Source organism: Vulpes lagopus, chromosome 7 (assembly GCF_018345385.1).
Source record: "Vulpes lagopus strain Blue_001 chromosome 7, ASM1834538v1, whole genome shotgun sequence".
In the NCBI taxonomy this organism is placed as follows: domain Eukaryota; kingdom Metazoa; phylum Chordata; class Mammalia; order Carnivora; family Canidae; genus Vulpes; species Vulpes lagopus.
The window spans coordinates 30,980,818-30,996,385 of record NC_054830.1 but is presented as its reverse complement, the minus strand read 5'-3'; the positions used below and the strand labels follow the sequence as shown (position 1 = coordinate 30,996,385).

Sequence of the window (15,568 nt, the reverse complement as noted above, 5' to 3'; positions counted from 1 at the left end):
TGTACTTGATTTTATTTTTCTTTCACTATTTCAGCCCAACTGCCTTAAATTAATAGGTGAAGATGACAGGTAAGAGAAGCTAAAAGAAACAAATGCTATCCATTCCCAGTGCATGACAGGAAAACTGGAAACTCAGGAGTTGATAAAGATCTAGTAGAATAAAATACAAAGGAAACTACGGTTTTGAGGTGAGGGAGTCACATTTTTTGCCTTTTTCTGAAAAATAAGCTAACTGCAAAAAAAAATTGGAGATTTTTCAGAAATTGAAAAAAGGTGGTTTGCTTTGTGGCTCCACCTGGCATGGATAGCTACTGTCAACATTTTGATGCTCTCCACATTTAATCCTAGGCATATGTAGTTTTTAATACAAAACTGGAGTCTGTTACACATTGTTAATAAGTTATTCTATGTAATCACAAATCCCAGGGGAACACTGTTAACTTCAAAGTATCAGTTTGGAGGTGAAAATAAAGTTAGAATCCAACATAGGCTTTTTAAATGAGGCCATATGGAATGGGGGACATAGCACTTACACTAAAGCTAGAAAACCAAATTTTGGTCCCAGCTCTCCCCACACCTGCTGCCTGATGCTGGGAGAAATGAGGCTTATGCAATTAGTTCGCCTTTGTGGAAACACTACTAAAGCACTACACACGAAAGCAGTATACCACAGCATGTATGTCTTAGCACACTGAATGTTAGTAGAAAAGTTCTGTCACATGACGAATAAATTGGGCCACCTCAGCCAGCTTGTATAGGATAAGCTGAAAATTTGAGGTTTTTTGTATTTGATCTGGAGGTTAAACTGAGGTTTTTTTTTTTTTTTTTTTTTTTTTTGAAGATTATTCATAGAGACACACACAGAGAGAGACACAGGCAGAGGGAGAAGCAGGCTCCATGCAGGGAGCCCGATGTGGGATCATGCCCCAGGCTGCAGGTGGCGCTAAACCGCTGCGCCACCGGGGCTGCCCTAAACTGACGTTTTTAACAAATATACGTTCATTGCATATTTATGGAATGCTGTCTGCTTTATGGACGGGTAGAGTATTTTAAACCCGATAAAAGCCTTGTCAGAAATTTTAGGTCCAGGCCCATGGTTCCCACAGGTGGGGATCAAAAAGCTCAAAAAACCAAAGCCAGGATGGCGAACGATGCCTCCTAAGGACACAAAGTTGCATAGTGGTTGCCTACAAGCCCTCCCTTCCCCCAGTTAGTTTTCAAGATAAACACTCATTTTTGGTCATCATCTGAAAACTAAAAATCAGCTATCCAGCTTCTGTGGAATAAGGGACGGATTAGGCTGACTCTGGGCTCCATTTCCCAGTCACGCTGCTGGACTAGCGTTAGCGTGTACGCTGCAACACAGCCTGCTGACCCCAGGGGCCTTGGAGCTTCTAGTTTCTGCATCACCACCCCCGTGCCCCCATGGTGTACACGGTTTATGATTGAACACATTTAGTCCTTCAGTAATCTGACCAAGCACTGGTATTAACTGATCAGCAGGTTACTGATAATTAGTAAATTGCGTAGCTTTGAATTAATCCTTGGTGTTCTTAACCTGTATTCTAAAGAGGATTAATAGGCTGATAATTGGAATACTAGGTTTCCATGATTAGGAGAGAGAAAGGAGGGGAACTCAATCTCCCACTTTCCTGATGCTGTACAAATTACAAATTGTAGCAAAGCTGCCACCTCCACAATGGCAATGGGGGAATAAAGTTCAATCTCTGTCTGGAAAAAAATGTGAAAACCTTGATTAAGCACTAACGTGGGTTTCAAAGGTAGAAAACCACAGGTCTGCATTATTCTTGTGTTTCTGAAGGCCTATAAAAGATACTAAGAATCGTAGCACTTTGGTCCAGCCACCATAACCTTGAAATACACGGTCAAGGGGGAGGGTTACCTTTTGTCATTCAGAAAACTTTGCAATAGTTTTCCCTGTACAGACTAGTGGTGAGAAGTAAAAGGGACAACCTGCCAAGGAATGATCTGCCTCAGCGTAGCTGCTACACCCTGAGACTGCCTCAGGGAAGTGACCACTGTAGTCAAGACCGCCAGTAGGTGGCGTCCTGACAACTTTAGCAACCCCCTTCGGGTTCACCAGTGTCCAGGCTGATGAAACACTTGGGTTTTGAGGACTCTGCATTTCTTGACGTCCTCCTCTGGCTTAGAGGCTCTTCATTCATAAAGACCTCAGGAACTTGGAGCCAACGCTAAGTCCATGGTTTCCCACTCGGCTGCTCTCTCCTGACCATGGGCTTTCCACCCTCATTCAAAATGCTTTCTCTTTGAAGCTGCTCACCACCCACCTATACCACCAACTCACTGTGTTCACTGCCCTCAGACCTCCAAGCTGCTCTATCCTACTCACACCAGACCCAGCAGCTGGCTCTGTTTTCCTCTCAACCCCAACTACTTTGGAACTGGCAACCTACACAGTCAGATCCTCGCCTCGCAGTTTCTTAGCCCAAACTTGAGTGCTCTTTTCCCCCAGACCACTTCTACCCTCTGCTGTGGTCTCACCCAGGACCCAGGAATCCCAAACACCTCTGAACAGCTGCTGTTTCCCGAACTGTCCCTAGAAATGCTATGCCACTAGCATTACTCTGTAACCCGGATCCACCTCTATCAGCCTCTCTTCCATTACCAGCCATATTGAATTGAACATGGACTTAGCTCTGTGACCAGGATTAAATCACTTAACTTGTCTCACCTACACAGACAAGTTACCTGGTAGGAAGACTTAAGACTTATCAAGAGGGCAATTACAAATAAATGTTTTGAGAACATCTGCAAGGATTCACTACATGGCAGCTTCTAGTCCTATTCCTTGAATTCCCCAATCAAGGCCATCATCAATGACTTAGCCATACCCTCAGATGTTTTCATTCCTTGGCAAGCTCCCTGCCCAAGTTCTAACTTTTCCACTCAACTAATACCTATTGTTCCAATTATCCTGGAGAAAGATGCAGGAGGAAAAACAAAAAACAAAAACATTACCTGAGTGGGTTGGTAAGGTTAATTACAACGGAGTCAACTGTAAACTTCTAACCAAATCTCTTCATTTCAACCTCATCTTCTTTCTTCACCAAAAATACGCTGCTTCTCCAGGGTTTCATCTTGGGATTTCTTCTTTCCCTGGGCCATGGAGGATGGACTTTAGGTTTGTGACGTCCTGGACATGAAAAATAAAATGTGGTGTGTCTGTGGCAGAGAGAATCCATACTCCTTTCATGCGGTTCTCAGAATCTGTGAAAGAAAGAAAGAAAAAAAAAAAAAAGATGAAGAACCACTGATCTGACAGACGTGAATTCACAGCCAGGCAATGCTACCAGTAGTTGTGGAACCGTAGGCAAGACACTTCACTTCTTAGATGTTCCCCATCAACAGGGCTGTGATAGCAAATGCCTACCTGTAGGGGCTGTGAGAGATCATGTCTGCGAAATGCTTCAGTGAGCATTTTAAGCATCCAACTAGATGGGCATTATTTTAATAAAATAATAAGCCAAATCTAATAGTTACCTATTTTCCCTAAGTAATAAGCTCATGCTCCCATGACCTCCCTTACCACCTAAGAATGAAAGACAACCCTTTCTTCTACAGCGCACACCTTTCTCTTAAGCTCCATCCAGACTGTACATAGAGCCACTGGATACTAAATTTGAGTTTCCCAGTGGCTACTCAAGTTCATCATTGTAGGTTTTTCCTCCTTTGTCGTATATCATATATATAGGGCTCATCAACCAGCTCGGTATTATCTTGGATTCAACCTTCCCCTTAACGTTCAACATAATTAGGCCTCAAGACCTATTGGTTCTACCTTTAAAGTATCTCTGCCATCAGTTTTCCATTTATCCCCAGAGTCACTGCCTTGGTTTGGAAACTCAGTAGCTCTTACCTGGATTATTACAACAGCACTGTAACTTATCTTTGTCCCAAGGTTCTCACCTGTCCGTGCTGTCCTCCGTAGTTACTGGAGGGCCCTTAAGTGATGGGGATTTAAAAAAACAAAAACAGGATTAAATTATGTGTTTGATTCTCCCCTTCATCCTGAAAACTTTTTCCTTTGGCTCAGTATCACCCTCTCCTGAAAAAGAACCTCTGCTAGTGCCACATTTGGTCCCTGGGCTTTGGCTGTGGAAAAGAGGGGAGGAAGTGCCAAGAATCACTTAGCCTTACGAGGTGAAAGACAAGTTTAATTAAACCCCATTAGCAACAGGAGCAAGAGTTTCTTACTAGAAAGAAAGGACTGAGTAGAAAGTATGGTAAGGAGGAGGAGCACTGTAGGCTTAATTTAGGAGAGATCTTTTTGATTAAGATGGGGAGGGGGAGGAGGAAGAAGAGGGAAAGGTATAAAGGATGAGGTGTGAGGCAAAAGGGAGGAAAGTGCATGAAAAAGGAAAAGAGATTAAATGCTTTGTTTTTCTGGCCCCCAGGAAAGATCTGAATGGCTTTTACTTTTGGCACCTGCAGCATGCTTGCAATGGGCCCTGGGAATCTCTGGGCTCTGACAGTTACAGTTGGTTAAAGTGTATTCCTGAGGATGAAGGTCCCATGAGCCCCTGAGGTCCTTGACAATCTGGTGCCAACTTCTGCAACCCTTCAGCCCCTCCTTTCCAGACGCTTCACCCAGAATGGTTCTCTTCCATATTGTTCCCCAGCTGTGCATGCCCAGTCTGCTCCTTCTGCTGACACTGACCTTCCTACCCTGCCTTCCTGCCAAGCCCCTTTCCTTGAATCGGGAGAGTCCCTGCTGTCCACAGCCAGGTTACCTAAAGGGGAATGGACCGTAAAGAGGGTTAAGAAACTGAGTGAACCTCTTCCCAGGAAGTTTCAGAAGGGCTCCTAAGGTGAAAGGAGCTTATTAGAAATGGTTTTAGGGAGCTGGTGGATCTAAGGAGGGAATGGGAAGTGCATCGCAGGGTGGGGGTTGAAACCAGACTGACTCTTCCAAATACTCTATGGACATTTTCTCCAACACACATCAGTTGCTTCCCTTACTATTTGAAGCAACAAAAATAATTTTTAATTTCTTGAATGATCTGCAAATGGAAAAAGTGGCCCAATTTCGAGAGATAAAAGATTATGTTGTGCTCTGAGTAATCCCAAAATGTGCTTGCACTGCCAGTGAGGGAAGAAGGACATAAGAGCCAGGGAGGGATCAGACCAGCCGCGGTTAGAAAACTTACCTCTGGAGAAAAACGAAAACTGACCACGTGCCATCAAATTGACACATAAGCAAGTACAGAGAGTACGTGTTTCTCAATCTATCAACTTCCCTTTTGTTGACAAATCTGCAGGGTAAGAATGCAGCAGTATTCACAGTTCACCCAGTTCCAGTTAAGGCATCCCTTAACAGAGGCATCCCAGTTCTTAATTTATCCAAAGCAAAGCTCTGTGTCCAAGAATGGAAATATCTTAAGCCTGGTATTTAGCTTACACAGAAGGGAAGGAAAACAAAGGTGCTTCACAAGGGTGTCTGATGCCAAAAATGAAGACAAGTCAGACTAGATTGAAAGGGGTTTAGTGTCACGAGGCAGAAACATGTAAAATATTTTATGCAGCCAACCTCATTTATTGAGAAGTCCTAATTTTATTGCCCATTTAGTAACATGTTTGTTCCACAAACTAATTTCTCATAAAGCAAAGCACAACCTTTTCTTATAAATAGTATAAATTATTTTATTTACAGAAACTTGTTACAAAACAAATAGACTATATATTTCTTCTCTTTTAAATATCCAAAGTAATTTTCTATCCCTTGACATTTGTTCATGTTCTATACAGCAGCCAACACAAAGTCCAGCTGAGATGCTCTTGATTATGTGTACAAATTATCAAACTATTCACACATTTTAACACAGGAGATTGCTTTTATAACCAAGCTCAAAAAAACAAAAACAAAAACAAAACAGCAAAATGCTTTTCAAGGCCCTACATTCACACTGACAGTATGTAGTGCTCATTTAAATGATCTGAAAATGTAGAATGTTTTGCACAAAATGTAAAAATGATCATTTTTCTGCTAAACAACGAAACTTTAACAATCATTTTCCAAAGTCCCCCCCCCCCCCCGCCCCCGGACAGAATGAGATAGTAAGAAATTCCTTGGCAACAGAACTCTTGCAGGAAGACAGCTGCCTTTAATAAGTTACATTTTTCAAATTATACATTTTTCAATGTTCTCAGAGGTACTTTGTATTATATTTTTGGAATATAAAATCTTTTAAATATTCTATTTAAACTCTGTATTTCATGAGTGAATAACAAAACGGACATATTGTGTAAGTTGCTGGCTGACAAAAAAGATTTGTAACCCTTGGTGCCACCAGGCAATCCATCACCAGTTCAATTACTGTGAACCAAAAGGCCTTAATTTTAAAACACCTCATAAAATTACCAGCATTGGTGGTTTTCAACTCCTCCACTAAGATTTTAGAAACAATATTTAGGTGGAAAAAGCAAACTCCAAAAGTTGAACTGAACATTCAAGTCTTTTTAAAGAATCTGTCGAAGCTTAAAACTAGGTTCAGGCACTTTCAGTTTTTCCCGTTAGTTTTAAACCACATCACACATGAACACACATGTGCTCAGAGTGTACACATCCAAATGCACAGGCACGCGGGCGCACTCACACTCACACATAAAACACGAACAAAAGAAAAGCAGTGTGTCACTTTGTTACATGTAGTCTATCGGGAATCAGGCAACTAGAGAAGCAATGCCCACTTAATCGGCATGAATCCGCTCCCGAGACATGAAAAGGGACAAAAAGACTTTCACAGAACAGAGGCATCCCTTAAACTGTAAAGGAGGCAGGTTCTAGAACTATTGGCTTGGCAGTGAACCACTTCAAATTATAAAAAGGTATTTACTTTTATTAATTAATAAATAAATACTAGATGATCTCAATTGTACCAAAACAGGATATCAGAAAAAAAGACCTGTGCAAAAATACATATTTAAATATGTACAATTCATTTTTAACAAAATATGTCTTCTGAAATAGGGATACTTCCATATTTATAATAGAACAAGAAATTCCAAAATAAAGATATAAAAGTAGGTTTTGTAGAATTCTTTGTTCATCAATGCAGCACTTTTTTTTTTTTTTTGTAGGTTAAGAAAACTGCAGGAGTTGTCATGAAATTCTATTGGAAAGAATATAAAAATTATCTTGGTTTTAAATTGATACCAAAGTCTGTCTAGAAACAACCCAACCACTGCAAATTTGGTTTTCGCAAGTTAATTTAATTCAAAAAAATACTTGTACTCCCGTGTTTTAAATGGTCTTAATTGTTCATTATAATAAAAAGTAGTTGTAGGAGAAAATAAAATATTTGAACAGTCTAAAATTCAATAGCACTGTTTAGAATAGGTCTGTTTGTGGCAAGCAGAATCCAAAATGGCTAATTTCCTAGTCCCGATGACCTGTGTTCTCCCGGGAGACATAGTGAAATTCAATTAAAACCTCAGTCTAAGAAATCAAATGATCAACACTCGCTTATCTAAATATCTACATAATTCTGAATCAACTTGCTATCGTGGATCCTATTCACATCTTTCGGAACAACATGATCTGTCTATAAATTCCATCGCTAAAAGCAACTTTATATCCATCAAGTCCCCTTGGCTCTGAAAATAAATTCTACCCAAACCCCATTGCACTTGTCACCAAGGAATCAACAAAGTACGTTCTGATTCCCTCTTACTTCCTTCTCTCCCTCCACTGGGATGGAACAACCAGGCTGATTTCTCCTTAACTACACCAAACTGGCCCATCCATGCGCTCTCCTTACTAAGCTCTCCTATAGTATCATTTTTAAAAAACATTTACTGATTGCATAATAAGTGAACAAGATACACTTCTCCCCTTCCTTTAAAAAAAAAATCAATATTTTACAACAATTTATATCTAAAGTATCTGCATAAAGTTTTTGTTGCCTTACATAATAAGAATAATTCTGTAGCAATTCACATTATTAGGCTGGTAACCAAGTATTTATTCATTCTACTTGTTGACTTGAAATTCCCTGAAACTAAAGTTTGTAACCCAAGAATTGTAGGGAAAAAAAGGATGCACTCATTGGCTCGGTCCAGGCCCTGCCCAGAGCAATGATCGGAGCCTGGGGAAATTTACCCTGTGATGTTCAGCAACTTTGTGTGTTCTTCTAAGTAAAAGTGCCTGGGTTCTTATTTCAGGAGCTATGATCATGGAATCACCAGTTAAAATGCCCCAGCTCATCCCCCAAATTCAATGATACCTTCTCAAGCAATGATGTTTTAACACAGTAAGCTCTTTCTTTTGGGATGGGGTATTCAAATAATAATAATAATAATAATAATAATAAAAATAAAAATAAATAAATAACTTCGAGGGACTCCAAAACTCTCTCAGAAAAATAGCTGGTATTAATCCCCAGAAAGGAGGGTTTGTTGGGGAAACATCTGCATCACATCATGTTTGCCTACTCCCCTCCCTGGGTGCCTAATCCCCACCCAGGGGCATCCAAATGAACATATGGAGAGGAAGAGGAGTGCACACACACACACACGATACGGGGAGTGCTGAAAGCAGAAGTGTACACTGAGTCCCAGGACGGTAGCCACAGAAACTGAGGGTAATGCACACAGTGCCCTGGAAACATGAAGTATCTTAATGACTTAGTGAATGACAGTTTCTGCTGCATCCTAACAACTTCACTTTACAAAGGCATTTTTTTTTAAAAATAGAGGAGACTGGGCAGGGCAACCAAGCCAATCTGCCGTACTGTGTAATGTGTAACACGAAAACTTAAAGGATAAAAAATTCCATCTCTTTGGAAATTGTGGAAAAACATTTCCCCCATACTGATTTTATCCACCTCCCTTCCCCCAACTAAAATTTGGCTTTCCGTTATCAAAACTAGTTTGCATTTGCATTTTCTTAAAAAAAAAAAAAATCACACAGAATTGCTTTTGTACCATGAAAAGTAAGCCTCTAAAATGTGGTATACTTGCTCTCTGGGCATCGATGGCTTTAAACCAGTTTGTAAGTTAGAACCTTTTGACACCATCTTGCCCCAAATTACTTGCAAAAGGCTGGGGAAAAATACAGGCTATTTTGTCATGGTGCCTTGTGCTACCGTCCATATTCCATTCCCAGAATATTGCTCTAAAAACCTAACAACTCATTGCTTCTCTGGAGGGTTGCTCATGGTGCAGCTCTGCTCTCCTCTGGAAGGTGTCTCCAGATGGGGTACCTAATTGCTGGAGGATGACCTACAGAAGACAGTGTAAGGTAAGAACTGGGACGGGAAGGGGGAGGAGGGAGAAAAGTCTACAGTAATGCTCTTGCCAAGACATTCTTTCGCCCAGCCAATCTACTTAAAGAGTGGCTCCATAATTTACTACAAGTTAAAAATCAAAGCAACAACTTCTCACAGATTGGTAGCAAGCAGTCCAGACCACTTTAACACTGATAAAAGCAATTCGGTGGCTGAACTTGATCCAGTGTCCTTTACAAGTACTCACTGCTACAGACATAGCTTCAGGGAAATCCTCGTTACAACAACAGCCCGGCAGATTTCTACCCTCGAGGCCCACAGGAGGTTGGGAAAACAGACTCAAAGGCATCGTGGAGTCCATAGTGCTGAGTGGAGGTGTAACTTGTCGTCAAAAGTGTCCAGATTATTCCTCCCCGCGCTATTTTCAGCTGTCAGGGACGTGCCTTTGGCTTTCAAAAAAGAGGGGGTAGGGAAACAATGAAAAGGTAAGTAAGCAGTTGTACGTGGCACTGCCCCGACGCCCAACACCATTGAGCGAGCCAAAGACCGAGCACCGCTCCGCTCTCCGGGGCCAGGAGCGCTCAGCTATGGCATTCCGCCTTAGCCTTCACTGCCCTTGGGCACAATCATTCTAAAAGTCTGACTTTTAGGAAACTGTCTAGAAAAGATGCAGGCCAGGTTGCTAGCTTAGCGAGAAGGCTCTCATGTTTGCCTTGTGGTTTTATTTGCTGATTTCCTTTCCTTAAAGGTCTTCCAGATTGTCAGGTGAGAACTGAACAAGGTTATTTGGGGTGCTCACACAGGTGTGAGAGCTCACACCCAAGGCAGCGCCCGTGCCCAGGGCAGGGGAACTCAGGCCCCCAGTGACCACAGTGAGCTATCTGAGCCCTTGCCGCAGAGGCCATGAGCAGACCAGCCGGGGGAGAGGAGAGTGGAGGGGGCAAAGCTGCCAAGTTCCATCGGCCAGGCTTCCCAGGACAGCCCGCCACGTTCCCAGGTTTAGGGAGCCTCTACCAGTGCAGTTATCTCTGTTTTAAAATCAGCTCCACCAGGGGCACCCGGGTGGCACAGCCAGTTCAGTGTCTGATTCTTGGTTTTGGCTCAGGGCATGATCTAAGGTTGTGGGACTGAGTCCTGCACTGGGCTCCATGCATAGCATGAGGTCTGTTTGAGAGATGCTCTCTATCCTTTTCCCTCTGCTCCTCCCTCTCTTTCTGAAAAATAAATCAATTAAATCTTAAAATCCGCTCCATAAGATACAGGGAGTTGAGGCTCCTACTTTCCCAGGAACAGCACTCTCTCAAGCATTTTGGAATCATGCTTGGAGACTCTGATGAAAGCTATAGGATCCCTTCTGCATATAAATGAGCACAAATACTGAAAATATCCAGCGTTTTTAGGGGCTCACCAATCTTCCAATCTCTAGCCATGGACCCCCCCCACCAAAAATTTATGCAGAATAAAAAAGTTTTCTACTGCACAGAGGAAATCTTTCTCAAACACACACAAGTTAAAACTAATTTTAAGAACCCAAACTCAAGACTGTCTTAGTGGGGCAGAGCCCTCCTCGCTGGTGGCTATCAGAGGTGGCAAACTGGTAGCTCAAGAGCCATACCTGGTCAAAAGGTGTGTGGACTGTATCATATTCCAGAACAAAATACTACATAACTTTTAAAAATGGCCAAATTTCTCATGCAAGTCCAGATCTGCAGTTTCAAACTGATAACAAGTTTCTGGGAGCACCTGCTTTGCGGAAATGGGCTCCCACTCCCTCATTTTCCACAAGCAGTTTATCTCTGCTGCACCCACCGGCCTCTTCCTCTCCTCTCCTGTCCCTTGTAGGCATGGATGCACCCAGGCAGATAATGTGTTGGGCATCACAACACAATGGAACATGCCTCCTGCAGGTTCAGGAAGCTACACTCAGAAGGAAGCTACACTCAGAAGGAAGTTTTTAAAGGATGGCTATACCACTTCCTGCAGTATTTGAACTGTATTTTTATGCTGATAAACTATAACGAATAACTACAAACCAAGAGGTAAAAGCTAATTTTCCTATATCCAGGGACCCCTCACCCAAGGAGCCAAGCAACATACAAATGGCTCCTACATACTTGAGGCTCAAAGAGAGGAATTTTAAAAGTTGCTATTTAAATTCATGGATAATTCTTTCCCCACCCCTTTGGCACTGGGCATTAATTAGTTCACACAGGGGGGGTCCCTGGGTGGCTCAGCGGTTTAGCGCCTGCCCTTGGCCCAGGGCGTGATTCTGGAGCCCTGGGATTGGGTTGCACGTCGGGCTCCTGGCATGGAGCCTGCTTCTCTCTCTGCCTGTGTCTCTGCCTCTCTCTCTCTATGTCTATCATAAATAAATAAAATCTTAAAAAAAAAAAATTAGTTCACACAGATAGTGGAGGGAACTCTATCCTGGTATTTTCTGACAAAGTCCCAACCTGCCAATTGAGTTAAGTTCTGGAGGTAAGGAATAAAATAGGACAGAACAGCCTCACCCTGTAAATCAGGGCTCTGGAGGGTGCTGCTGAAATCCCGGCACACAAGCAAGCACAGGAGATACGCTGATGAGTGAAGGGACAAGATGAGAGATGAACTGGGACTCAGAATGGAGGAAGCTGCTTCAGAAGAGGGGTCAGGGACAATGTAACAGGTGGAAGAGGGGGCGAACACAGAAGGCAAGACACAAAGACACGGATCATTAGGAACCTGACACCCAGTTAGCCACGGCTCTATAAATGGGCCTGCATCCACATTTCTACTCTCCTAACTTCAAGGAGGTTTTAGTCTTCGTCTCTGCCCACTCACTGCTGCTCCCCTGCCTCCTCAGAAAACTGGGAGAAAACATAAGGAGAAAGTTAACCAGAAAATCTGAAATCCTCTGATGGGAAAATTATTAAAAAGTCTTTCTTAAAATTTAAAGCATCCCTTTCTAGATCAGTGTGCTTGCAGGCCAGCGTTCTTCAGAGGAACAAATGAGAGAACCACTCTCTAGGAACACACAGCCTGCATCCTCCCCAAATGGTGTCATGGGACACACGTGCTTCCCTGGGACTGCACTCAGTGGCTATGCAGGGGACCCCGCCATCACGTAGGATGGCTTCAGCAGCTTTGGCTACTGAAATGTACATCGTGATTTCCTAACCCAGGAGCACCTCCCAGGTCATAAGAAATTCTGGCAGAGACACACTGTTTCACCTTCATATGGCCATGAACCCTTCCTTTGTGAAAAGAGACTGTGAAACTGGACATGTGCTTACAGCAAACAGACCAACCACACCACACTGATCTCTGAGTTGGTGGAAGAGCTTGTGGGAGAGGAGACAGGCACACCCACAGGGCTCACAGTCCATTTCCTACCTGATGGAGAAGGGGACTGTGCGTCAGTCCCTGTGCCCCTGGGCTGGCGCCTGTGTGTTTCATGTGCACGTTGTTCATGGCTGGCAATTTGGCAACCTTTGTGGGTTTGTTGCTGCTGTTGTTGATGCTGCTTGAGCCAGGCGAGCACTTCCTTTTCTTTCCTATGAGTCTGTCTAGAGGAGTGTGAGAGTGTGAGTAATTGGTGTGGGAGTTGACGGACAGCTCACTGGACTGGTGGATGAATGGGCCGAGGGAGAGCGTGGAGTCGCCACTGTTCACCATCACACTCATCCTCTTGATGGACTCAGCGGGGCTCCCACCTGGGGGCCCCCTCCCTGACTGGTCGTGCCGGACGCTCACAGAGTTCGCCTTATTTACCACACAGTTGAGGCCCATGCCATGGGAAGATGTTACCGTTGAGGGGTAGGGAGGCACAGAGTGTGCCATACAGTTTTTCCTAAAAGACTCCATGGAATGAGAAGAAGACGAGGAGGAGGAGGAGGAGGAGGAAGAGTGAACTAACAATGGGGAGCTGTTTTTGCGTTTCTTTCCTGAGCCGCCGCTGGTACTGCTACTGGCGTTGTGACAGTTAGTGCTGTTACCAGAAGACTCCTTGGGCCTTAAAGACTTGCTGGATTTCAACTTCTGAGGTTTCCTGGACATAGGGGAGGAGGGCACTGAGGAAAGGCCAGAGGGTGTGGAGGGAGATGAGGATGAAGAGGACACTTGTCTGGATTGCATACTGCACACAGGATCCATTGCCCCAGAGGTGGCGGGCTGTGCATTTAGTGTGGTTCCATGAGCTGGTACCGATTTGCTATTTGGGGAGATGCAGGTGGACGAGAGCAGGACTGGGGATGTAGACACAGTGGCTGCTGCCAGATAGCTGACCCCACATTGTGATGTCGGCACAGAGTTTGTCCGGTGAGGAACACGTGTGGAGACGGGTGGGGTGGTGCTGGGCACGGGTGGGATTTTCCTACAAATGAGAGGGCAGTGAGTAATAATCACCACAGCCACTCACAGAAACCTTCAGCTGGACGTGCCCTTCCCTTTTGGCACAGAGTAGCACACCCCTGTCAGAAAGATCAATCTGAAATGTACAGCCAATCCTGCCATTTCTCTCCTTCAAATTCCTTACTGCCTGCTGGGGGCTCTCAGAATAATGGTCTGTAAAGCACTGTGCACCTCACTCACTTCTGGTGCCCAACCTCACGCTGTCTCTTCCCATCCACCCCCACCCCCACCCCAGATCCCTGATTCTACCCACTGACCTTTCTTCCGTTGCAAAACAGGCCTGGATGTGAGGCACTGTCCATTTTCTGCCTACAGCACTCTGCCTCCAAATTCTGCTCACCCTTCAGTTTCAGCCCATCACCACTTCCTTAGAAAATCTGTCCTGACCATCCTGACTTGCTCAGTTTTCTACAGACGCACACTGCCTGTTCCCAGACTTGGGGGCACTCAAGGCAGTTTCCATGTGTGACTGCAGATCCCTAACTTCTCCACAGAGCGGTCCACAGCGTATTTATAACTGTAGCCCCAGTGCCCAGCACAGTGTCAGGAGTTCAGAAGGCACACAGATGTTGAAAGAATTCATGAATAAGTGAGGAGAAAGGAAGGGCATAGCAATTTAATAGCAACTGCTAGGTCCTACCGATGGGCTTGAATGACATCTCAGGGGGCTTCCAGTCACAGTGTTGGAACAATGTATTTGGTTAAATAAAGTCTGGGCTAAGTACCCATCTGAGGATAAGAGGGTTATTCAAATGGCAAATCAGGGAGGTCCCCTTTTATTTTTGCTCTGATTTTAAAATAGGACAAACCACAATTTCAAAAACCACTATGGCAGAATTAACACCAAGGTAACAACACAGAAAATGGCCCGAATGGAAGGCAAGTGTGGATACCAGCCTGCTCCTGACTTTATGGGGCAGCTCTGGCAGGTCCAGGCACTGCACTAGCCGGAGCTCCAGCTCCTCATCCTCCAAGTGAGAGGTGTCCTAAGCTGCTGCCGAAGGGCCTTCCAAATGCTCTGTAAGGTCTACAGCTATTAATAAAAAGGAACTATTTACTGCATTTGTACCAGCTGTAACCGCCCCATTCACGAGTGGAGTCCTGGCCCTAGAGACCAATACATCCACACTGACCACACCCAAATCCCTGTGGGGCAGGGTCCAGACATGAGAAGTTTCTCAATCTCTCCAGGAGATTCCAACATGAAGCAAAAACTGAGAAGTTGGGCTCTATTCCATACCTATCACAGAGGACAAACATGGAAGTTATCAGAAAGGCTCATGAGAAATGAGGAGTTCCTGCACCCCACCCAGACCTACTTCATCAGAATCTCTATCTCAACAAGATCCCCATGCTCTCGTGGGCACTGGCCCTCTGACAAGGTGCATGCAGGGGTGTTAGTACCACTCCTGCTCACTGGGTGCAGTGGCTGCTTGCGGCCACCAGGTGGCTCAGGGAGGCGAAACCTAAAGGTGCTGAACTAAATCACAGGAAAATGAAAAGCTTCCATAGAGGGAGAGATGCAGATCTATCTGCACAATATATTGCTTCTTGGTATTTAAAAAAAAAAAAAAAAAAAAAGTCTTTTAATTCACTCATTACCTTTCATATAAAAACAAGACAAAGAAAATGTAGCATACTGACCTATGTCTGTATAAATGAACTCTGCAAAGATATACACACAATTCACAAAAATGCTTGTCTGTGAGGGTGGGAAGGGAAACAGGAATGTGGGGACCAGGGGGACTACAACTTTGGACTGTATACTTTATGAATGTAAAGTAATTACATTCAGTTTTCTTTTTTTTACCCAAGTGAATTTATTACCGATCTAAAAAATTATGTATCAATGCCCTCCATCCCATCCCTCACCCCCACCAAAGAAAAACCCTTTGCTAAGGATCCCATCCCTT

General features: G+C 43.9%; 1 protein-coding gene across 7 annotated transcripts in view; it reads right to left on the bottom strand.

The window, feature by feature from the left end:
- Positions 1-350: 350 nt before the first annotated feature.
- The window catches only part of ATXN7 (ataxin 7), a 143,252-nt gene continuing 128,034 nt past the window's right edge, over positions 351-15,568 (bottom strand). For 6 of the 7 annotated variants that reach the window (XM_041764447.1, XM_041764448.1, XM_041764444.1 and 3 more), the window contains 2 exons: positions 12,639-13,617; positions 5,552-9,715 (listed from right to left, as the gene is read on the bottom strand). In XM_041764447.1, the coding sequence (XP_041620381.1) occupies positions 9,698-9,715; positions 12,639-13,617 (997 nt within the window). In that variant the 3' untranslated portion in view covers positions 5,552-9,697. Of the gene's footprint in view, positions 9,716-12,638; positions 13,618-15,568 lie in introns of all 7 variants that reach the window. The other variant, XM_041764443.1, reaches the window with a different exon arrangement.